The sequence below is a fragment of the Oncorhynchus nerka genome, linkage group LG4 (genome assembly GCF_034236695.1).
Source record: "Oncorhynchus nerka isolate Pitt River linkage group LG4, Oner_Uvic_2.0, whole genome shotgun sequence".
NCBI classification, from domain to species: Eukaryota; Metazoa; Chordata; class Actinopteri; order Salmoniformes; family Salmonidae; genus Oncorhynchus; species Oncorhynchus nerka.
In genome coordinates, this window is record NC_088399.1 from 44,149,255 (window position 1) to 44,174,935 (window position 25,681).

The 25,681-nt window shown below is 40.8% G+C and overlaps 1 protein-coding gene across 1 annotated transcript in view; it reads right to left on the reverse strand.

Annotated features, from left to right (window-relative positions):
* Positions 1-378: 378 nt before the first annotated feature.
* LOC115117643 (5-hydroxytryptamine receptor 4-like) overlaps positions 379-25,681 on the reverse strand; it is a 66,209-nt gene continuing 40,906 nt past the window's right edge. The window contains exons 7-8 of the mRNA XM_029646135.2: positions 6,671-6,768; positions 379-1,036 (exon numbers count right to left, since the gene is read on the reverse strand). Coding sequence (XP_029501995.2) covers positions 945-1,036; positions 6,671-6,768 — 190 coding nt within the window. The 3' untranslated portion in view covers positions 379-944. The remainder of the gene's footprint in view (positions 1,037-6,670; positions 6,769-25,681) is intronic.

Sequence of the window (25,681 nt, forward strand, 5' to 3'; positions counted from 1 at the left end):
GATATTCCTCTTGTGCTCCATCAATCCTGGATTGTTTCATTGACCTTGAGCCAAAACACTCCTTTACCGTTGACCGACGAGTGGGATTGTAGAAACCATGTAATTGTCATGGATAATCAAGTTAGTCATTTATGAACATGGAGAAGAGGATTTTTGGCTGTATAATTGCCTCACTCAAACAATGGCATGATGGTCAAGAACATTTAAATGCTTTCAAGGCAACACAGTATTACACAATTAAAGCTGTTTGCTATTCAACTGTCTCCATTGAAGCCCGTCACGTTGTCTAGGCTGCATGATTACAAATCTAAGGCTAGATTAAACTGACTGCAACGAGTTTGAATAATACCCTGATCCTGTGGGAAAGAATTTTAGACATTCAGAAGCACATTTTTAGTTGCCAAATTACATGATAGTTACATTTGGTACATCCCAACTATGCAAAACATATATATATATACACATGAAATATTTGTCAAAAGATAATGTAATGATAAGTTGATTGACATATTTAAACGTAGTTGTCCTTAAAACACAGGTCACTAGCAGGAATGGGAGAGACCCCAGTCCACAAAACTGCTTGGCCAACTGATTACATGTACAATAGCTTTTAACTTCATAGGGACTCTTAGAACATCAATCACAAACAATCTTGGCACAATGCTGAGTCATTCCACAGGCACATTAGCTTTTGATCTCTTCCTGTATCTTCATTGTCTGAGTCTTCACTTGGGGGGGGGGGGGGGGGGCTCGACTGGACAGTGCTTTTTTTGCATCAAATTCCATAAACCTTGATCTGCTAATTCGATAATCAGACTGCAGTCCTCTCAAGTACTTCAGCTCAGAATCTCAATGTCGTGACCATACGTCCCCATTAATACCTACTGTATTTCACTTGTTCGGCTTGTGTGAGACAAGCAGGTTAACACCATTATTTCTCTGGGCTATGGTCCACCCATGGAGTCTTGAGATCCTACCTCATTGGATAAAATCTTTCTGCTGTTCACTGTGGCTTCGGTTGGGAAGGAAGGATAATCTAGAAGGAGGAAATGAAAAGAATGCTGTTAGTTACCGTTTATAAGCTGATGAGGGTCAAAGTGAAATACTAACGATATCCTGTGGAAAGGTGAATCGGGAAAAACACGACTAATGTAGGTGTAGGGAATTTGTATACAAGTGCTGTTTCTCATGAGTTATAATACTGTTCTGTTTGTATAGAAAAGTGCACTGTAGTTGGCTTCTAGCAGGCAGGGCAGATACCAGATAGTGTTACGCAACCAGGTATACTAACAAAATAATAATTGACACATATTTCATGCCTCAAGACATGGATTCTTAATTACTAAACAAAAATACCCCTCTTAGCCAGTGAGAAAACACGTCATATTTGGAATATTGGATAGATCATGTCTTAGGTGGTTTAATCACATGTAGGGTTAGCTGATTTATGGCTGAGTTATGACTGAGCCCCTCAGGCAGCAATAAGGCTCATAAGAAGTGAAAAATAAGTAGGACTAGTGCTGCTAGGTTTTACTGCTGCCCTGTCTGAGTTCCAGAGAGTCTACTGAAGCCAGTCTCAGGAGGCCAAATGTCGGTTGTCCTCATTATCAGACCACCAAAGCCCTCGATGAGAAACCTGAGGGGGAACAAAACAAACAGCAATGTTCCTCCACCTCCAAATGCACTCTGTTCTCTCAGGAGACCCTTTACTGTCCAAGTAGAGCTCTGTAAGTACTTATCATACTCAGGCAAACAATGTCAGATGCCACCTGGCTTAGCCCGTACAGTATGGGAGGTAATTGTCATGTCATGATCAACTTGACAACATGAAAATGTCACCAATCAAGTTTGTCACGTGAACATCCATCAAACTTGGGAATGTGTTATCACTCCTACACTAATGTATGTTACAAGCGAGAATGACAAATGGCTTATGAATGGTCCATAAACAATATTGTAATTGTTTGTCATATTTACACTGCTGATCTGCCATTAAAGCTGTAATAATGCCACTGTAATTACTCATTTGTTGTAGTTCTGAAAGTCGCACTCACGAGCCAAAAGGCGTACTATGCCACGAATGTGCAGATTTGTGCACCACGTCATTGCTCTCTCTCGCGTCGGGCTGAAGCTCATTGGCTGAAACTTTAATTTCTAGGGGGCTGGCCCATGTGGGAGTTACTTATTAGTTGCCAAAGTTCGAGAGTATTTTTAAATTTACATAGCAACATATAATGCTACTGTGCCTTCTCTATGGTGGTATATTTTGTCAGTATAAAAATGCCTATTATATACACTTAAATGGAATGAAGGCAATCACAATAAGACACAGTAGCAGAATGATTCTGTACCTATGTCATTGGACTTGTCCACTGCAATTATGTTTTAGAGAGACTTACAGTAGTGAGTGCATACGTTTTCATGCTTTTCCTTTTTGGTAATTGAACAAAACCCTGAGCCACACAGGAACACACAAAACATACAAGACATGTTCAATGTTATTTCTAGATGATTTATGTTATGCCTTCTGGAGCCAGCTCAAACCTGAGAGCTGCATGCATGGAATCAGACAGTTATGTGAGACTGACTAAAAACTGAGTGGTCATCTGTAGCTTAGTTGGTAGGGCATGGCTCTTGCCATGCCAGGATAGTGGGTTTGATTCCTGGGGCCACCTATACACACAAAATCTTATATATATATGTAGGATCTTCATTTCAGCCTGTTTGCTACAGCAGGAAAATAATCCTGCAGCAATAGGAAATTTGGAATATAATTAACATTTTTGTAGGGTTTGATTAAAAAAATGGTAAGTGGAAATCAAGTCTGAAATTTCAAAGTGGAAATTACAAACTTCAGAAGCCTTTTTAAACCCCAAATACAATTCCCATTGCTGGAATGTTATCCCGCAACAGAGTGATCAAATTAAGATCCTGCACATGTAGGTCGCTTTGGATAAAAGTGTCTGCTTAAAGGCATATATTGAGACAATTTGAATGCCAATTATACATTTCTAGAGCAGCACACTTGTATGGTTCCATTCACCAACAGACAGTTATGATTTAGCTTGAGATGTTTATGCTTAATAAACTAAAATCGCTCTCCATAATGGACATTCTCACGTTTGACCAAAATGGGTTCTATGGTCCCCCTCGTAACCTCTGAATTGTATTTCATATAATTGAAACACATTGGTGTTTCACCCTATCACACTAAGCAGTAGATCAGACTGATATCTTTGATTGTAGTGCAAACTCTTGAGAACAAAAGGGGGTGTCCACATTTTTGATAACTGGGAAACCTCCAGGATGTACAGTTTTGAAAGAACATGTGCCAAAATAAACCCACACTTGGTCATGGACAACATAAACATGTCAAAAGAAGCACCATAACTAAATACCATGCAATACATGTCCAATTTGACCTAAACGGTATACAAGTCCTCGAAAGAGAATATGTAGTGAACTTGGGGCGGCAGGTAGCTTGGCGTTCCCTGCTCAAATCCCGAGCTGAGAAGGTAAAAATATGTCGCCCTGCCTCTGAGCAAGGCAGTTAACCCACTGTTCCCTGGGCGCTGAAGATGTCGGTTAAGGCAGCCTCCCGCACCTCTCTGATTCAGAGGGTTGGGTTAAATGCAGAAGACACATTTCAGTTTAAGGCATTCAGTTGAACAACTGACTAGATTGTCCCCCTTTCCAATGAGTAAGCTCTTTCCAATGAGGAACTCTTTTGACACCTCGTAGAGTCCATGCCCCAACGAATTGAGGCTGTTCTGAGGGCAAAAGGGGGTGTGCAACTCAATGTTAGGAAGGTGTTCCTAATGTTTGGTATACTCAGTGTGCAATATGTGTGGCTAAATTCACAGTGACTTCCTTGTCTTTGAATGTAACTTAAGCCTGTTTATACCTGGTGCTAACATGGGTCCTTTGTCCTGATCTTGTCTACATTCTGATTGTATCCACATTTCCAGAAAGACACATTTCTGGAAATGTGTCTACATATAATATTAAAATGTGTCTGAGGGCCTCCCGGGTAGCGCAGTGGTTAAGGGCGCTGTACTGCAGCGACAGCTGTGCCACCAGAGACTCTGGGTTCGCGCCCAGGCTCTGTCGTAACCGGCCGCGACTGGGAGGTCCGTGGGGCGACGCACATTTGGCCTATCGTCGTCCGGGTTAGGGAGGGTTTGGCCGGTAGGGATATCCTTGTCTCATCGCACACCAGCGACTCCTGTGGCGGGCCGGGCCAAGGTTGCCAGGTACACTGTGTTTCCTCCGACACATTGGTGCGGCTGGCTTCCGGGTTGGATGCGTGCTGTGTTAAGAAGCAGTGCGGCTTGGTTGGGTTGTGTATCGGAGGACACGTGACTTTCAACCTTCGTCTCTCCCGAGCCCGTACGGGAGTTGTAGCGATGAGACAAGATAGTAGCTACTAACAATTGGATACCACGAAAAAGGGGTAAAATTCAACAAAAAGCAAACAAACCAAAAAATGTATTCCATCCATTGTGTCTGCATTGTGACCAGATTTCCTGGACCCTTCCTATATGCAAATTATTTCACATATATTCTTTCAAAATAATGTGTATTTATTTATTGTAAGACATATTGATTTGATCAGTTAAGGGTGCCAACTGTCAATGACACTACCCCACCCATTCCACTGCTAAGCAACAGAATGTTGCTCTGACTATGATTCAACCTTCACTATCAGCCATATCATGGAGATGGAGAAATATCCATAATATCCATCATAGCATGATCAAACTTCACACATGTCCTCCACATACTGTAGAACTCTGTTGTGATTATAGCAACATTCGAGAAGATTGTGGGAACAGTATTTCAGGTACAGTCCAGGGCCCAGATTCATAAAACCTTCTTAAGAAAAAATGTCTTCTTAACTGCAATTTTCCCCCTAACTATAGACTTATGAAGAAAGTTAAGCAAAGTTGGTATTCTTCCAAAACGTTCTTGGAAATGTACTTGTGCTATGTCTTGTGTTTCTCCTGAAAGCAAACATTTAAAAAGAAATATGATTCTTGAAAATAAAGTTTTGGAATTTGTTCTTAATTCCAAGATAGCTTAACCCTTTTCGTAAACGAAGGGCAGTGAGAGAATAAGCTCATGAAAGCAATTGAACATGTTTAATTCACTCACAAAGTTAATCTGAAAGTTTCAGTGTTGATTTCTTTAAACCCAAGAACATGTTTTAGAACAGTAATCTCTGTAGGAAATATGCTAACATGATTGCCATTGCTAGCTAGAAAGCTAGATAAATCGGTTGACTAGCAACAAACATCCTAAGAAGATTTGTAAAGAACATTTTTGAGAAGTTTGTAAGAACATTATTCAATCTTAAGATATTGTTGAGGAATTGCACATACAAACTTTGTTATGAAATTCTTCTTAAGAAGCTTCTTACGTTTTTGAGTAAGAAGTGTTTTGTGAATCTGGGCCCAGGTGTTTATTATCCACTATCCTCCGTGGGAACCTCAACATGTCTGTGACGTGGATTAAACCTGAAGCTTAAAGCTGATACACATGAGGTCTACGTCAACGAAGGGCGACCATTTGAACATGTCCATGGGAAGGGTTTATTGACTAGTTTGCTGTTTAATTTCATCTTGATTCCTCAGGCGCTGGTCCACATGGTTGTTCTTGCCAACATATAATGTGATCAGTCTTAAAGTATAGACTCTGAAACCTGGAGGACTCTGGGTGGAAATCAAACCCAAACACTGGACCTGAGACACCTACTAGGCAGACATGAGGAGCCATGGAGATCACATGTTCAAATCAAATCAAATCGAATCAAATTTGATTGGCATAATAATAATAATATGTTTTTCTTCTGACATGACATCAAAGAATGTTGAAATTGAGCTACAGTATATGATACAAACCACTTCAACCTTATTTCACAGGGGTCAGAAAACAGAACCTGGCATGAGTCCATGGGGTACTTTGAGTATGCTGAATGTCTTACTGCCAAAACATGCTACGAAGGATTTGTTCTGCCTCTAAAAACAAATAAAATTGCATTTTTTAAACTCTATCAAATCCCAAAGTCCCAGATAGTTTCAAATGTAGTACAACCAAAGCCCATCTCTGGTGTAACTTGTCAGGGAATAGCAGCAGGCAATAGTTGTACAAATGTAGAGCCATGGTACTCTACATTTAACAACTGTTTATTCCCAGATCAAAAAATAACAGAACAAAACAGGTTTTTCTTTTTTTTACCTTTATTTAACTAGGCAAGTCAGTTAAGAACAAATTCTTATTTACAATGACCGCCTACACCAGCCAAACCTGGACTAATTGTGTGCCGCCCTATGGGACTCCCAATCACAGCCAGTTGTGATACAGCCTGGATTTGAACCAGGGTGACTGTAGTGACTGAGATGCAGTCCCTTTAGACCGCTGCACCACTCGGGAGCCCAGGTACCCCAAAGGAAATTAAAATACCAACTTTCCAATCACCAGACCATTTTTCCAGGTATTATGCCACCGGTACAGTAGGTATGTTTATGTGCCCCCAACCGATTGTATTTTTTTTGTTTGTTTATCTGCATTGTTTTTCAATATTTTTTTTACTGATTTTGTGCATAATGTTGCTGCTACCGTCTCTTATGACTGAAAATAACTTTGAGATATCAGGACTGCGATTACTCACCACAGACTAGCAGAATCCTTATTCTTCTTTCACGACTCTGATGAGCCCGAGGTGGAGGATATACGGCTTCCTTGGGAACAGGCCACGACAACCGTGATCTGAGTGAAGATGAGACGGAGAAAGAGAGGCCAGAGAGCGGGCCGCCTTCTGAGAATTCGAAGGCAATCGAATAAACCCCCACTTCCCTCAATTCTGCTAGCAAACGTGCAATCTTTGAACAATAAAATATATTAGTTACGGGGAAGATTAAACTACCAACAGGACATTAAAAACTGTAACATCTTATACTTCATGGAGTCGTGGCTGAATGATGACAATATCAACATACAGCTGAACTGGCTGGTTATACGATGTACCGGCAGGATAGAACAGCGGCGTCTCGTAAGACAAGTGGCGACAGATTATGTATTTTTGTAAATAACAGCTGGTGCACTATATCTAAGGAAGTCTCGAGCTATTGCTCGCCTGAGGTTGAGTATCTCATGATAAGCTGTAGACCACCCTACCTACTGAGAGAATTCTCATCTGTATTTTTCGTAGCTGTTTACATACCACATCAGTCAGAGGTTGGCACTAAGATAGCATTGAATGAGCTGTATTCCACCATAAGCAAACAAGAAAACGCTCACCCAGAGGCGTCGCTCCTAGTAGCCGGCAACATTAATGCAGGGAAACTTAAATCTGTTTTAACAAATTTCTATCAGCTTGTTAAATGTGCAACCAGAGGGAAAAGAACTCTGGACCACCTATACTCCACACACAGAGATGCATACAAAGCTCTCCCTCAGCCTCCATTTGGCAAATCTGACCATAATTCTATCCTCCTGATTCCTGCTTACAAGCTAAAATTAAAGCAGGAAGCACCAGTGACTAGATCAATTAAAAAAAGTTGTCAGATGAAGCTACAGGACTGTTTCGATAGCACAGACTGGAATATGTTCCGGGATTCCTCCAATGGCATTGAGGAGTAGACCACATCTGTCATCGGCTTTATCAATAAGTGCATCGATGACGTCGTCCTCACAGTGACCATACGTATATACCCCAACCAGAAGCCATGGATTACAGGCAGTATCCGCACTGAGCTAAAGGCTAGAGCTGCCACTTTCAATGAGCGGGACTCTAACCCGGAAGCGTATAAGAAATCTCGCTATGCCCTCTGACGAACCATCAATCAGGCAAAGCATCAATACAGGACTAAGATTGAGTCGTACTACACCGGCTCTGACGCTCGTCGGATGTGGCAGGGCTTGCAAACCATTACAGACTACAAAGGGAAGCACAGCCGAGAGCTGCCCAGTGATATGAGCCTACCAGATGAGCTAAACTACTTCTATGCTCGCTTCGAGGCACATAACATTGAAACATGCATGAGAGCACCAGCTGTACCGGAAGACTGTGTGATCACGCTCTCCGCAGCAGATGTGAGTAAGACCTTTAGACAGGTCAACATTCACAAGGTCGCAGGGCCAGACGGATTACCAGGACGTGCACTGCGAGCATGCGCTGACCAACTAGCAAGTGTATTCACTGACATTTCAACCTCTGCCTGCCCGAGTCTGTAATACCAACATGTTTCAAGCAGACCACCATAGTGCCTGTGCCCAAGAACACTAAGGTAACCTGCCTAAATGACTTCCGACCCGTAGCACTCACGTCTGTAGCCATGAAGTGCTTTGAAAGGCTGGTCATGGCTCACATCAACACCATCATCCCAGAAACCCTAGACCCACTCCAGTTTGCATACCGCCCCAACAGATCCACAGATGATGCAATCTCTATTGCACTCCACACTGCCGTTTCCCACCTGGACAAAAGGAACACCTATGTGAGAAGGCTATTCATTGACTACAGCTCAGCGTTCAACACCATAGTGCCCTCAAAGCTCATCACTAAGCTAAGGACCTTAGGACTGAACACCTCCCTCTGCAACTGGATCCTGGACTTCCTGACGGGCCACCCCCAGGTGGTAAGGGTAGGTAACAACACATCCGCCACGCTGATCCTTAACACAGGGGCCCCTCAGGGGTCCATGCTCAGCCCCCTCCTGTACTCCCTGTTCACTCATGACTGCATGGCCAGGCACGACTCCAACACCATCATTACATTTGCCGATGACACAACAGTGGTAGGCCTGATCACCAACAACGGCGAGACAGCCTATAGGGTGGAGGTCAGAGACCTGGCCGTGTGGTGCCAGAACAACAACCTCTCCCTCAATGTGATCAAGACAAAGGAGATGATTGTGGACTACAGGAAAAAGAGGACCGAGCACGCCCCCATTCTCATCGACGGGGCTGCAGTGGAGCAGGTTGAGAGCTTCAAGTTGCTTGGTGTTCACATCACCAACAAACTAACATGATCCAACCACACCAAGACAGTTGTGAAGCGGGCACGACAAAACCTATTCCCCCTCAGGAGACTGACAAGATTTGGCATGGGTCCTCAGATCCTCAAAAAGTTATACAGCTGCACCATCGAGAGCATCCTGACTGGTTGCATCACTGCCTGGTATGGCAACTGCTCAGCCTCCGACCGCAAGGCACTACAGAGGGTAGTGTGAACAGCCCAGTAAGATCCCTGGGGCTAAGCTTGCTGCCATCCAGGACCTCTATACCAGGCGGTGTCAGAGGAAGGCCCTAAAAATTGTCAAAGACTCCAGCCACCCTAGTCATAGACTGTTCTCTCTGCTACCGCATGGAAAGCGGTACCAGAGCGCCAATTCTAGGTCCAAGAGGCTTCTAAACAGCTTCTACCCCCAAGCCATAAGACCCCTGAACATCTAGTCAAATGGCTACCCAGACTATTTGCATTGCCCCCCCCCCCCACTCCCCTCTCCACACCACTGCCACTCTCAGTGGTCATCTATGCATAGTCACTTTAATAACTCTACCTACATGTACATACTACCTCAACTAACTGGTGCCCCCGCACATTGACTCATCTATGCCTTATCACTTTAATAACTCTACCTACATGTACATACTACCTCAACTAACTGGTGCCCCCGCACATTGACTCATCTATGCCTTATCACTTTAATAACTCTATTTTATTTGATTTAGTTCTCCATTATACGATGCTGATAGATGAAAACACTGACAACTGAAATTACCATCAGCCTCCTCTGATCCCTGGTATGTGGATGTTACTTGTTTCAATTTGTATTGGGTTTATTGGATTGAGGCTGAGACACACTGTTACATTTTCCAAAAATGTGGTTCTAAACTCAAAACCTTGATCATAACCAGATGACCATCGGTATGGTCAGAGCAGGACAGGAGTGAGAGGGACTGTGTGAGAGAGAGGGTGGTCTGTCTGAGGAAATGGACCCTGCTATTGGAGGAGCCTTGCTACAGTCCCTTCAAAGAGTATTCACACCGCTTGACTTTTTCCACATTTACAGCCTGAATTTGAAATGGATTAAATAGAGATGTTTTGTCACTGGCCTACATACAATACCCCCATAATGTAAAAGTGGAATCATGTTTTTCAAAATATGTACAAATTAATAAAATATGAAAATGAAACATCTTGAGTCAACAAGTATTCAACCCCTTTGTTACGGCAAGCCTAAATAAGTTAATGAGTAAAAAGTTGCTGAACAAGTCACATAATAAGTTGCATGAACTCCCTCTGAGTGACATAATAGTGTTTAACATGATTTTTTAATGACTACCTCATCTCTGTACCCCACATACAATTATCTGTAAGGTCCCTCAGTTGAGGGATGGTGAATCAATACGCTTTGGATGGTGAATCAATACACCCAGTCACTACAAAGATACAGGCGTCCTTCCTAACTCAGTTTCCAGAGAGGAAGGAATCCGCTCAGGGATTTCACCATGAGGCCAATGGTGACTTTAAACAGTTACAGAGTTTAATGGCTGTGACAGGAGAAAACTGAGGATGGATCAACAACATTGTAGTTACTCTACAATACTAACCTAATTGACAGAGTGAAAAGAAGGAAGCCTGTACAGAACAAAAATATTCCAAAACATGCATCCTGTTTGCAACAAGGCACTAAAGTAATAGTGCAGGAAATGTGACAATGCAATTCACTTTTTGGTGCAAATCCAATACAACACATTACTGAGTACCACTCTCCATATTTTCAAGCATAGTAGTGGCTGCAACATGTTATGGGAATGCTTGTAATCATTATGGACTGGGGAGTTTTTCAGGATAAAAAATAAACAGAATGGACCTAAGCACAGGCAAAATGCTAGAGGAAAACCTGGTTCAGTTTGTTTTCCACCTTTCAGCAGGTCAAATAACCTAAAACACAAGGCCAAATCTACACTGGAGTTACTTACCAAGAAGACAGTGAATGTTCCTGAGTGGTCGAGTTAAATCTGCTTGAAAATCTATGGCAAAACCTGAAAATGGTTGTCTAGCAATGATCAACAATCAATTTTACAGAGCTTGAAGAATTTTGAAAAGAATAAATGGGCAAATGTTGCACAATCTAGGTGTGGAATGCTCACAGCTGTACTCACTGCCAAAGGTGCTACTACAAACTATTCACTCAGGGGTGTGAATACTTATGTAAATTAGATATTTATGTACTTCATGTTCAATCATTTGCAAAAATGTTTAAAAAAATATATTTAATACATTTTGAATTCAAGCTGTAACACAACTAAATGTGAAATAAGTCAAGTGGTATGAATACTTTCTGAAGGCACTGTATCTCAGCAGGTAGACAAATCACCACAGCTTAGCTCACTGAAGGGATCTAGGAAGCATCAAGCATCAACCAGGTCTGGTAAAATGAAGTAACACAAAATATCTGTTATATGTGAAAAATGATTTTTTTAAATTACTGTTCAAGTTTCAAAACATGCAGATAAATTACACATGAATACTACACTTTGCATTTTTGAAAATGTATTGACAATTATATACAGAAAACAAATTAACAACATACTTCCAGCATGCTTATAAGGAAGGGCACTCAACATGTGCAGCACTGACACAAATGACTGATGATTGGCTGAAAGAAATTGATAATAATAAGATTTTGAGAGCTGTTTTGTTAAACTTCAGTGCAACCTTTCATATCATTGATCATAACATATTGCTGAAAATAATTAGGTGTTATGGATTAACATTTTCTGCCTTATCATGGATGGACAGTTATCTATCCAATAGGGTTTTCTTTAATGGAAGCCTCTCTAATGCAAATTTGGTTGAGTGTGGTGTACCACAGAGCAGCCAGCTTGGACCATTATTGTTGTCTGTGTTTACTAATGACCTTCCACTGACCTTGAATAAAGCCTGTGTGTCCATGTACGCTCAACAACTCAACAGTATACATGTCGGTGGCAACAGTAAATAAATAGCTGACGCCCTCGACATATCGCTCCAATCAGTTTTAGAATGGGTAACAAGCAATTGGCTGATGCTAAATATTTGAAAAATGAAAAGCACAATTTTTGGGACAAATCACTCACTAAACCTAATCTGGATCTATTATTGAATCTATTACATAAATCTGTCGATGTGCCTTTGAGCAAGGCACTTAACCGTAATTGCTCTTGTAAGTTGCTCTGCATGAGTGCATCTGCTAAATGACAAAAATGTAAAATATCCAATTTACATATGTATTTACACCCCTGAGTTGTTACATGTTAGAATCACCTGTGACAGTGATTACAGCTGTGAGTCTTTCACAGTAAGTCTCTAAGAGCTTTGCACATCTGGATTGTGCAATATTTGCTTCAAGCTCTGTCAAATTGGTTGTTGATCATTGTGAGACAACCATTTTGATGTCTTGACATAGATTTTCAAGCAGATTTAAGTCAAAACTTATTTTGCCTGTGCTTACAGTAGCTCCATTCTATTTATTTTTTACCCAGCCACCACTATGCTGGAAAATATGTAGAGTGGTACTAAGTAATGTGTTGTATTGGATTTTCCCCAAACATAACACTTTGAATTCAGGATCTTCACTCTGTCAATTCCTTTAGTATTGTGGAGTAACTACAATGTTGTTGATCCATCCTCAGTGTTCTCCTATCACAGCCATTACACTCTGTACATGTTTTCAAGTCACCATTGGCGTCATGGTGAAATCTCTGAGTGGTTTACTTCCCCTCTGGCAACTGAGTTAGGAAGGATGTCTGTATCTTTGTAGTGACTGGGAGTATTGATTCACCATCCAAAGCCTAATTAATAACTTCATCGTGCTTAAAGGGATATTCAAGCATTTACAAATAGGTGCCCTTCTTTGTGAGGCATTGAACCTTTGTGGTTGAATCTGTGCGTGCAATTCACTACTCAATTGAGGGACCTTACAGATAATGAGGTAGTCATTCATAAATCATATTCACCACTATTATTGAACACAGAATGAGTCCATTCAACGTATGTGATTTGTTAAGCACATTTTTACTCCTGAATTTATTTAGGCTTGTCAAATCAAATTCTTATTGACTCAAACATTTTCTACAAACAAAATTCCACTTTGACATTATAGGGCATTGTGTGTAGATTAGTGACACAACATCTAAATGTAATACATTTTAAATTCAAGCTGTTACACAACAATATGTGGGAAAAGTAAAGGGATGTGAATATTTTCTGAAGGCACTGTATATGTATATTTTGTACTCTGGTATGGAAGGTCATTTCCTGCAATTTCATCCATTTTGCCATGGGGGTTTTGTACTGTGTATTTAAATACTGTATTCTCAACATACAGTACCAGTCAAAAGTTTTGACACACCTTCTCATTCAAAGGTTTTTCTTTATTTTTACTATGAACACTATGAAGTAACACATATGGAATCATGTAGTAACCAAATAAGTGTAAATAAATCCAAATATATGTTATATTTTAGATTCTTCAAAGTAGCCACCCTTTGCCTTGATGACAGCTTGCACACTCAAAGGCATTCCATTCTCACAACCATCTTCACCTGGAATGCTTTTCCAACAGTCTTGAAGGAGTTCCCACATATGGAGGTGTGTTTTGGGTCATTGTCCTGTTGAAAAACAAATGATAGTCCCAACCAGATGGGATGGCATATCGCTGCAGAATGATGGCATATCGCTGCAGAATATTGGTTAAGTGTGCCTTGAATTCTAAATAAATCACTGACAGTGTCACCAGCAAATCACCCCCACACCATCACAACTCCTCCTTCATGCTTCATGGTGGGAACCACACATGCGGAGATCATCCGTTCACCTACTCTGCGTGTCACAAAGACACAGAAGTTGGAACCAAAAATCTCAAATTTGGACTCATCAGACCAAAGGACAGATTTCCACCGGTCTAATGTCCATTGCTCGTGTTTCTTGGCCCAAGCAAGTCTCTTCTTCTTATTGGTGTCCTTTAGCAGTGGTTTCTTTGCAGCAATTCGACCATGAAGGCCTGATTCATGCAGTTGTAAGGGCACAAGGCGAGACCCAAATGCAGACACAGGAGGCAGATGATTGAGATCTGAAATGTATTATGACAAAAGGGGTAGGCAAAAGGCAGGTCGGTGTACAGTCGAGAGTTCATAAACAGTCCAAACAGTACCAGGAGATAGGCAGGCTTGAGGTCAGGACAGGTAGGGGTTCTGTAACTAGGTCTGAGTCCAAACAGTACCAGGTGATAGGCAGGCTCGAGGTCAGGGGCAGGCAGAGTGGTCAGGCAGGCAGGCTCAGAGTCAGGACAGGCAAGGGTCAAAACTAGGAGGCAGAGAAAAGAGACTGGGAAAGCAGGAGCTGAGAAACAAAATTGCTGGTTGACTTGACAAACAAGGAAACACAGGGATAAATACACCAGGAAAACAAGCGACACCTGGAGGGGGTGGAGACAAGCACAAGGACAGGTGAAACAGATCAGGGTGTGGCAGCAGCAGTCTCCTCTGAACATTTGATGTTGAGATGTGTCTGTTACTTGAACTTAGTGAAGCATTTATTTGGTCTGCAATTTCTGAGGCTGGAAAGTCTAATGAACTTATCCTCTGCAGCAGAGGTAACTCTGGGTCTTCCTTTCCTTTGGCGGTCCTCATGAGAGCCAGTTTCATCATAGAGCTTGATGTTTTTTTCTTGAAATGTTCCGTATTGACTGACCTTCATGTCTTATAGTAATGATGGACTGTCATTTATTTTTGTTATTTCAGCTGTTCTTGCCATAATATGGACTTGGTCTTTTACATTTACATTACATTTTACATTTAAGTCATTTAGCAGACGCTCTTATCCAGAGCGACTTACAAATTGGTGCGTTCACCTTAAGACATCCAGTGGAACAGCCACTTTACAATAGTGCATCTAAATATTTTAAGGGGGGGGGGGAGAAGGATTACTTTATCCTATCCTAGGTATTCCTGAAAGAGGTGGGGTTTCAGGTGTCTCCGGAAGGTGGTGATTGACTCCGCTGTCCTGGCGTCGTGAGGGAGTTTGTTCCACCATTGGGGGGCCAGAGCAGCGAACAGTTTTGACTGGGCTGCGCAGGAACTGTACTTCCTCAGTGGTAGGGAGGCGAGCAGGCCAGAGGTGGATGAACGCAGTGCCCTTGTTTGGGTGTAGGGCCTGATCAGAGCCTGGAGGTACTGAGGTGCCGTTCCCCTCACAGCTCCGTAGGCAAGCACCATGGTCTTGTAGCGGATGCGAGCTTCAACTGGAAGCCAGTGGAGAGAGCGGAGGAGCGGGGTGACGTGAGAGAACTTGGGAAGGTTGAACACCAGACGGGCTGCGGCGTTCTGGATGAGTTGTAGGGGTTTAATGGCACAGGCAGGGAGCCCAGCCAACAGCGAGTTGCAGTAATCCAGACGGGAGATGACAAGTGCCTGGATTAGGACCTGCGCTGCTTCCTGTGTGAGGCAGGGTCGTACTCTGCGGATGTTGTAGAGCATGAACCTACAAGAACGGGCCACCGCCTTGATGTTAGTTGAGAACGACAGGGTGTTGTCCAGGATCACGCCAAGGTTCTTAGCGCTCTGGGAGGAGGACACAATGGAGTTGTCAACCGTGATGGCGAGATCATGGAATGGGCAGTCCTTCCCCGGGAGGAAGAGCAGCTCCGTCTTGCCGAGGTTCAGCTTGAGGTATTTTACCAAATAGGGCTTCCACAAATTAACTTTCAACATGGCACACCTGTTAATTGAAATGCATTCCAGGTGATGAAGCTGGTTGAGAGAATGCCAAGAGTGTGCAAAGCTGTCATCAAGGAAAAGGGTGGCTACTTTGAAGAATCTCAAATATAAAATATATTTTGATTTGTTTAACACTTTTTTGGTTACTGCATGATTCCATATGTGCTATTTCATAGTTTTCATCTCTTCACTATTATTCTACAATGTAGAAAATAGTAAAAATCTAGAAAAACCCTTTAATGCGTAGGTGTGTCCAAACTTTTGACTGGTACTGTAGCTCATTCTAATATTTCTACTACTGTACAATGCATTTTAGGTACACTGTTTATACACAATGCATATTTATTTATATACTGGATTCTTGACATAGCTTACTCTAATATATCTACTACTATACATATAATTCTTAGTATAACTGGTGTAAATTAATCTGTTGTATATACATATATATACATATGGATTACTGTTCCACTGCTGTTTGGATTGTTCATTGGATTCATTTTTGACATTTCTAGATCATTTTTTGTATTATTTGTGTACTTGTTTGACATTTAACTCAATTGTTAGGAGCTAGTAGCATAAGCATTTAGCTGCACCGGCAGTTGCTAAAAGTTGTACACAACAAATCCATTTTGATTTTGATTTGTCAAATGGTACAGGGGCCCACTCAGGCCGTAAAAAGAAAACCGGTCTTGTTACATCATGAATAAATGTCGCTTGTAAAAACAAGTTCCTAGTCGCAGCTGTTATTATCTGAGTACAAAGTAGGACACTTTGCAAACTTTGTTTACAATTTCATTAAGAATGAATTATGAGTGTTGATGTGAAGGTGTATCATGTATGGAATGCATTTGATCTTTGTTATATGGAATGTTTGTCCAGAGTTAATTGTGTTGCTGCACAATGCGGAGGAGAGCTGGACTTAAATCAATTATCAACGCTCTATCAACATCTGTCAAAGCAAACATGCTGATATGGAATGCTCATATCAAGGCTAATTAAACGTAAATAAACCTTCAATAAACTTCATTCCAACTTAATCAAAACCAAGAGGTGATACAGTATCTGAACAATCAAAAGGTCTGTACTGAAGATCACCGACTCTCCAGACATTACCGCGGACTGACCAAATCAAGTGTTCACATACTTCAATAATCCACTCACATTGCCACTCCGTACTGTTCGTCAGCATTACTCAGTGTTAATGGAACAGTGCGTATTTATACTGGCAATTTGCTTGTAAGCAAAATCCTCCAAATGCAGATCCTGCCAAACGCCTGTCTTGAACTGGGATGGGAAAGACTAATCAACATGATCATTTTGGACAGATCTGGCAGTATCACCACCGTGGTTAGATTTGAACACTGACATCAGACGATACACATGAGATGATGTACCAGTTGTTTTGCTGTTACTATACAAACAAACATAATGGAAAACAACTTCTTTGGTTGTGAGTATCATTCTGAAAATACATGGGACCATGTCACTGAGCAGACATTTATTGTAATCAAATTAGTCCTGCAAGCTGGAGAAGAGACTGGAACCTTTTCCAGGTTACACGTGTTACAATGATGATTACTGAGATTGTCAAAATACAAGTCTACCACAAAGCTGCTCTTCTGGAGATGAAACCAACTACATTTCCAGAATTAGCTAGATATTTCAGTATGCTGTATTGGGCAGACACGAGAGGCAAACCTAAAAAAACAATGGATGTTTTCCAGGACTAATCAATGTGACTGCCTGACAGCCGTAGTCAACAGACTGACAGGGCTGGCCATCAACCTGAGATGAGTTGATTTGGTGCTTCATAGACAAAACTTTACCCAAGTTTGACCAAATATGGAGATATCCTTCTAGGAAATGGATCACTGTAGCAGGTGATATCGGCACACAAATGGGTATTTTCTTGGTAAGTCACCATGGTGATAAACACTGATAGGAAGGCTGATAATTGGGAGACAAATTGTTCAAGACAGCCTCACTCAATCCACTATTGTAATCAGCATAACAAAATGCTCTGTGATTTTAGAAAAAATAGGATTTGATGAATTCTAGTGGTATACCGTTCATCTCCTGATTCTCCTCATACATAGAAACAAGCGGAGACAGAGTTTCCCATGTACAGTCATGTAGTCAAGTCAGAGTAGGAATAATAGAACATGGCAATGTGATTCCAGAAGATAACATACCCTCTTCATGCAACCTAATTTCACTTCCATACAAAGAATTGTATTTAGGCATTCAGGTCAGCAAAGTACAGCTGTTGGTGATTAACATTGGCAGCATGAGGGTACAATATACAATAGACTGCAACACACCAGTCTCTACAGAACACCTTCTACACTAGACAACAGAAGCCCAAAGGGTGTCCACCGAACCAGACCTTCACAGTGCTATCAACATTTCATTAAACATTGTAGACATTTGCAGGCTTTCCCCACGCATATAAATTGCAATGTATAGACTTGTTGAATTCCACGTGTCTTTTTAAAACATCACTCTCTCTAAACCACGGAGGCTGTTAGTTGACATTTTAGGGTGCTACAACGACTGGGTTCCAGATCCATACAGTTAACATCTGCAGATATACATACACACATGCACAAACACACACAGTGCACACAGCTAAACACCTGTAATGTACCAAAGGTCAAATCTATGTAGCACTTAGCCTGCTTCTTTAGTGAGCTTCTTGAAATGCCTCAACCCTTCGGCCTGTCTACCTGGAAGGAAGGTTAATAGTAGTGTGCCAAATGGTGTAGTGATTACATTGAACATATCTTCTATTCTGTTAGGCCTACCCTTTACCACAATGAAGACGCACAACACAAAGGACGGTGATCATCATCTTTGTATCAGTTCATGACTGCAATGTTCATGGGAAAAGCTAATTGTGACAAAAGAAGCATCATGACCCGATGTAGGCTACAGTACGGCTGTGTCAGTGAGAGAATCAAAAAGAGTCCAGGTCTGTTTGAGGTGAAGAACATTAAACCCAGTGTTTCCCCAAGGATTGGTAGTGGTACTGTAGTGATAGTGGGTGTGGCCAATTGCACAGTCTTGGCTGCAGAGACAAAATGTTGCTTTTTTAAAGCTAACTTCCTTAAATTTGTTCATGGGCCGGAGAAAAATATGTACAGTTTTAAAGTTAGTTTTCTGCAATACTACACATTTTATCATGGGCTGAGAGAAAAGAAAACAGTTTTAGAGCTAATTTCCTGCAATTCTACACATTTTAAAGCTAATTTCCCATGGCTTATGCCATTCTTATGCTATCAGAGTGACTCAGACAAAATCAATGAAAAAAGTTCTTAGTAGCTAGCTAACTTTTTAATTTGGATCCCGCGACACAGTTGGCATCAGTTGCTGAGACTGGTAGCTTCTGTCCAGTGATCCTGCCAACCAAGGATGGGTCTGAGGAGCTATTTGGGCTTGCAGCTAACCTAGCTGCTAGCTAGCTGCATATCAAGCTAGCAGGGTTTTCTTGAGGGCTTGAACACAGCCAGCGACGCGGTTAGCCATTATGTCTGGGACTGCGGATTGTCCCGGGTTTGTGGCTGTCTAGATCCTTGATGTTTGTTGTTCTCAATCTTCCCTGTGACTTGCCCTGTCTCAAACTGCGAGGAGTAACAGAGTAACCTACGTTGCTAGCTACCATGACAAAGACCAAAGCCGGCAGGTGTACCGTTGAGGACAGTGGTGTCTCTCTATCAAACGTGAAGGATCTTTTAACAAACAAAAATAGTTCTACAAGCAGTTGTTACAACAACAAGGAAATAGCTTAAAGTGTTTTGTCGAAATACTGGTAGATTCAACTAATAAAAGAATGGACAACCTGACCAGAGAGATCCAGGACCTGAAGAACAGTTTGCAGTTCTCCCAGGGTCAGCTCAATGAGTTGAAACAGGAGAACAGCAAAATGACAGCAATCTGTAAGTCATTGAGAGAGGACATCAGTTATGTATGTGAATCCATGATAAAAATGATTGATAAATCAGATGGAACAACATGGTTGTGGACGGAATTGCAGAATCTCCACATGAGACTTGGACGGAGTCTGAGGACAAAGTGAGGGAAATGATCTCTGAAAAACGGACCACAGGCCACAGGAAGATTGGAGTGCACACACAGGATTGGAAAACCCACCCCCGGCCCAGGTGACAGGCCCAGGCCAATAGTGGTAAAATTCCTGAGGTTCAAGGACAAGGTAGCTGTTCCTGAAAGAGCCAAGAACTTGAGAGGAATGTATATCTTCCTCAACTATCCTGAAGCTGTGCGCCAGAAGAGGAAAAAACTGATCCCAGCCATGAAAGCTGCCAGAGCGCGTGGGGACATTGCTTACATCCGCTATGACAGGCTCATTGTCCACCCTCCCTCCTAGAAGCCTGGAGGGGATGAGAGAGCCAAGCCTATGGGTTCGTAGTTTCAACCCCACAGCACGCACGCACGCACGCACACACACACACACACACACCACACACACACCAGTTGATTAATGTACTGCTGAATGTATATTTTTGTATCTTGCTTTGTATGCTCTTTTCAGTATTATGTCTATCTCTGATAAGCTACCCAGGAAAGGGCTGAACATATTAATATATGTATCCTTAGAAATAAGGTTAATGAAATCAACAACTTGATAACATCAGATAACATTCATATTTCAGCCATTTCTGAGACTCATTTTGATGATACAGAAGTAGCAATACACAGATATAACATCTATAGAAGAGACAGAAATACTTGGGGGAGGTGTTGTGGTATATGTTCAGAGCCATATCCCTGTAATTCTTAGAGAAGATCTTATGTCAAGTGTTATTGAAGTGTTGTGGATGCAGGTTCACTTGGCACATCTAAAGCCTTTTCTTTAGGGGTGTTGCTATCAGCCACCAAGTGCTAACAATCAGTTTCTAAACAATATGTGTGAAATCCTTGATAGAGTATGTGATGTAAACAGAGAGGTCTACTTTCTTGGGGACCTGAATATTGACTGGTTTTCATCAAGCTGTCCGCTCAAGAGAAGGCTTCTTACTGTAACCGGTGCCTGTAATCTGGTTCAGGTTATTAATAAACCTACCAGGGTGTTTACAAACATACCGGAACAAGATCATCCACATGTATCGATCACATTTTTACTAATGCTGTAGAACTTTGTCCTAAAGCTGTATCCATACCCATTGGATGCAGTGATCACAATATAATGGCTATATCCAGGAAAGCCAAAGTTCCAACAGCTGGGCCTATAATAGTGTATAAGTGATCATACAAAAGATTTTGTTGTGACTCTTATGTGGATGATGTTCAAAATATTTGTTGGTCTGATGTGATTAATGAGGAGCATCCAGATGCTGCACTTATTCTTGATAAACATGCACCTAAAAAGAAACTAACTGTTATAACTGTTAAGGCTCCATGAATTGATGAGGAATTGAAAAACTGTATGTTTGAAAAAGATGGGGCAAAAGGAATCTGAATACACATCTGACTGGCTGAATTACTGCAAATTGAGAAATTATCTGTCTAATCTCAACAACAACAAGAATAAACTTTATTATGAAGCCAAAATCAATGATATAAAGAATGATGGAAAAACACTTTGGAGTACTTTACATTAATTTATGGGCAGGAAGACAAATTCAACTCCATCTTTCATCGAATCAGATGGCTAATTCATCACAAAACCATTTGATGTTGCCAATTATTTTAATGATTACTTAATTGGCAAAGTGGGCAAACTTAGGCAGGAAATGCCAATAACGAACAGTGAGCCATCATATTTATGCATAAAAAAACTAATAATGAAAGAAATGCATTGCAGGTTTGAATTCTGTAAAGTTAGTGTGGGATAAATTATTCTTATCGATCAATAATGACAAACCTCATGGGATTGACAACTTAGATGGAAAGCTACTGTGGATGGTAGCTGACTCTATAGCCACTGCTATCTGTCATATCTTTAATCTGAGCCTAGAGGAAAGTCTTTGTCCTCAGGCCTGGAGGGAAGCCAAAGTAATTTCGCTACCCAAGAGTGGTAAAGCGGCCTTTGATACTATTGACCATGACCTGTTGTTGACCATAACCTGTGGTTGAATAAAACATACATGATATGTTATGGCTTTTTTAGTGTGGATTCAGAGCTATCTATCTAATAGAACTCAAAGGGTTTTCTTTAATGAAGGCTTCTCTAATGTCAAACATGTAAAGTGTGGTGTACCGCAGGGCAGCTCTCTAGGCCCTCCACTCTTTTCTATTTTTACCAATGACCTGCCACTGGCATTAAACAAAGCATGTGTGTCCATGTATGCTGATGATTCAAACATATACTCATCAGCAACACAGCTAATGAAGTCACTGAAACTCTCAGTTTGTTATGGAATGGGTGGCCATTAATAAACTGGTCCTGAACATCTACAAAACTAAGAGCATTGTATTTGGTACAAATCATTCCCTAAATTCTAGACCTCGGTTGAATCAGGTAATGAATGGTGTGGCTGTTGAACAAGTTGAGGAGACTAAATTACTTGGCGTTACCTTAGATTGTAAACTGTCATGGTCAAAACATACAGATTCAATGGTTGTAAAGAAGGGCAGAGTTCTGTCCGTAATAAAGAGATGGTCTGCTTTTTAGACACCACACTCCAAAAAGCAAGTTTCTGAAAGCTCTATTTGTATCTAATCGTGATTATTGTCCAGTCATGTGGTCCAGTGCTGCAAGGAAAGACGTAGTTAAGCTGCAGTTGGCCCAGAACAGAGCGGCACATTTTGCTCTTAATTGTAATCAGAGGGCTGTTATAAATACTATGCATGCCAGTCTCTCTTGGCTAAGAGTTGAGGAGAGACTGACTGGATTCTTCTTATTTTTATAATAAACATGAATGTGTTGAAATTCTCATTGTTTGCATAGTCAACTTACACACAGATCTGACACACACACTTACCCCACAAGACATGCCACCAGGGGTCTTTACACAGTCCCCAAATCCGGAACAAATTCAAGAAAGGGTACAATATTATATAGAGCCATTGTTGCATGGAACTCTGTTCCATCTCATATTGCTCAGATAAACAAACCTGGTTTCAAAAAACAGATAAAGCAACACCTCACAGCACAATGCCTCTCCCCTATTTGACCTAGATAGTTTGTGTGTATGCTTGATATGTAAGCTACGTATGCCTTTTTTTAAAATGTATGTAGTTCTGTCCTTGAGCTGTTCTTTTCTATTGATATTCTGTATTGTGTTTCATGTTTTGTGTGGACCCCAGGAAGAGTAGCTGCTGCATTTGGAACAGCTAATGGGGATCCTAATAAAATACCAAAGATACCAAATATACAAATGGTTGGGGAGTAACGGATTACAAAAAAATGGTATCGTAAATCGTTACGTTACCAGCAAAAATATTGTAATCAGATTATAGATACTTTCAAAAAACTAGATGATTACTTCGAGGATTCAATTTAAATTCAGAAAGGATGTGCGGGAAAAAAAATCATTGACACTTCTCTGTTTTCTCATTGACATTCAAATCAGCATTGAAAAAAGGCGCAAGTTTAAGTTTATTCCACCTGAGCGAATCTGACCACAAGTCAGAGACCACTATGATGACACACTATATTTAAAATGTATTTGGTGGATTGCGGGAAAAGAGCAGGAATGGGCTTTTTGTAGGCTACAGTCCAAGCTATCTCTTCCAATGGTGCAACTGCTGTCAGCATCCAAAGATTATCCAACTGAAATAAACGCTTGGGGGTCAGGATGACAGCAGTGGTGTAGTGTACGGCGATACGGATATCACTTATTATTGATATCTACATAGCGCATTGATGTGAATCACACTTCTGCTCTCTCATTTAGCTATTTGTGCCTTATGGATTGTGGTTGTTGTGGATGGCTGTTCACAAGTCTAAATGTGTATTTGAACCCAATAATGGTTGAATTCAAGAAGTTTAAGCTGCCTATCAATCATTGTTTTTGATACCAGTGGGCAGCAAGTGAAAAATGTGCTCTTGTAACAGCTGCATAGTTTAGATCCCAGCCTATGGAATAAAAGTAGGGATTTTATTGCTCAGTCTAATTCATTTATTTATTTAAAAAAATGTAACCTTTATTTAACTAGGCAAGTCAGTTAAGAACAAATTCTTATTCACAATGACAGCCTACACCAGCAAAACCCAATTAAGCTCAGCCCTATGGGACTCTCAATCACGGCCGGTTGTGATACAGCCTGGTGGTGATAATGCAGTACAGGGCAGTGCTGATAAAAAAATGGACACCTCCTCAAACTCGCACATTTTTGATAGACTTTAAGGGGCAATCTGTCGCTATATACATTTTTGGACTTATAAATTGTATTTATATAACTGGTTTCCTTCCTCTCTGTCATATATATATATATATATATATATATATATATATATATATATGGCCAGCAACTGTATGTACATTTGAACATTTTAACAAAGTTAAATTGGTAACATACATTTTTGTCTTCTTCTATTGCCTATTAAGGGGAACGTAATCTAAAAGTAACTGAATGTAATTAGATTACGTTACTGAGTTTGGGTAATCCAAAAGTTACCGATTACAATTTTGGACAGGTAACTAGTAACGGTACCGGATTACATTTAGAAAGTAACTTACCCATCCCTGCATTTACAGTGCCTTCAAATAGTATTCACACCACAACTTTGTCCACATTTTGTTGTTGTTACAGCCTGAATTTAAAATGGATTACAATTAGATTTTGGTCACAGGCCTACTACACGCAAAGCCCCATAATTTCAAAGTGGAATGAAGAATTTCTAAATGTTTACAAGTGAATTAAAAATAAAAAGCTGAAATGTCCTGAGTCAATGAGTATTTAACCCTTTGTTTATGACAAGCCTAAATAAGTTCAGGAGTAAAAATGTGCTAAACAAATCACATAATAAGTTACATGGACTCACTCTGTGTGAAATAATAGTGTTTAACATGATTTTTGAATGCTTACCTATGTACTATCTGTAGCCCACACATACATTTATCTGTATGGTCCCTCAGTCGAGCAGTGAATTTCAAACACAGATTCAACCACAAAGACCAGGGAGGTTTTCCAATGCCTCGCAAAGAAGGGCACCTATTTGTAGACGTTTTTTTTTAAAACAAAGCAGACATTGAATATCCCTTTGACCATGGTGAAGTTATTAATTACACTTTGGATGGTGTATCAATACACCCAGTCACTACAAAGATACAGGCATCCTTCCTAAATTGCCAGAGAGGAAGGAAACCTGTCAGGGATTTCACCATGAAGCCAATGGTGAGTATAAAGCAGTTACAGTTTGGCTGTGATAGGAGAAAACTGAGGATGGATCAACAACATTGTAGTTACTCCACAATACTAACCTAAATTACAGAGTTAAAAGAATGAAGCCTGTGCAGAATACAAATATTCCAAAACATGCATCCTGTTTGCAATAAGGCACTAAAGTAAAACTGCAAAAAAAAGAAAGAAAGAAATGTAACTTTTTGTCCTGAATACAAAGTGTTATGTTTGGGGCAAATCCAACACAACACATCACTGAGCACCACTCTTCATATTTTCAAGCATGGTGGTGGCTGTATCATGCTATGGTTATACTTGTCATTGGCAAGGACTAGGGAATTGTTTTGGATATAAGTAAATGGAATAGAGCTAAGCACAGGCAAAATCCTAGAAGAAAACCTGGTTCACTCTGCTTTCCAACAGATGTTGGGAGACAAATTCACCTTTCAGCAGGACAATAACCTAAAACACAAGGCCAAATATACTGTAGAGTTTCTTACCAAGGTGACGTTGAATGTTCCTGAGTGGCCTAGTTACAGTTTTGAATTAAATCTGTTTGAAAATCTATGGCAAGACTTGAAAATGGCTGTCTAACAATGATCAA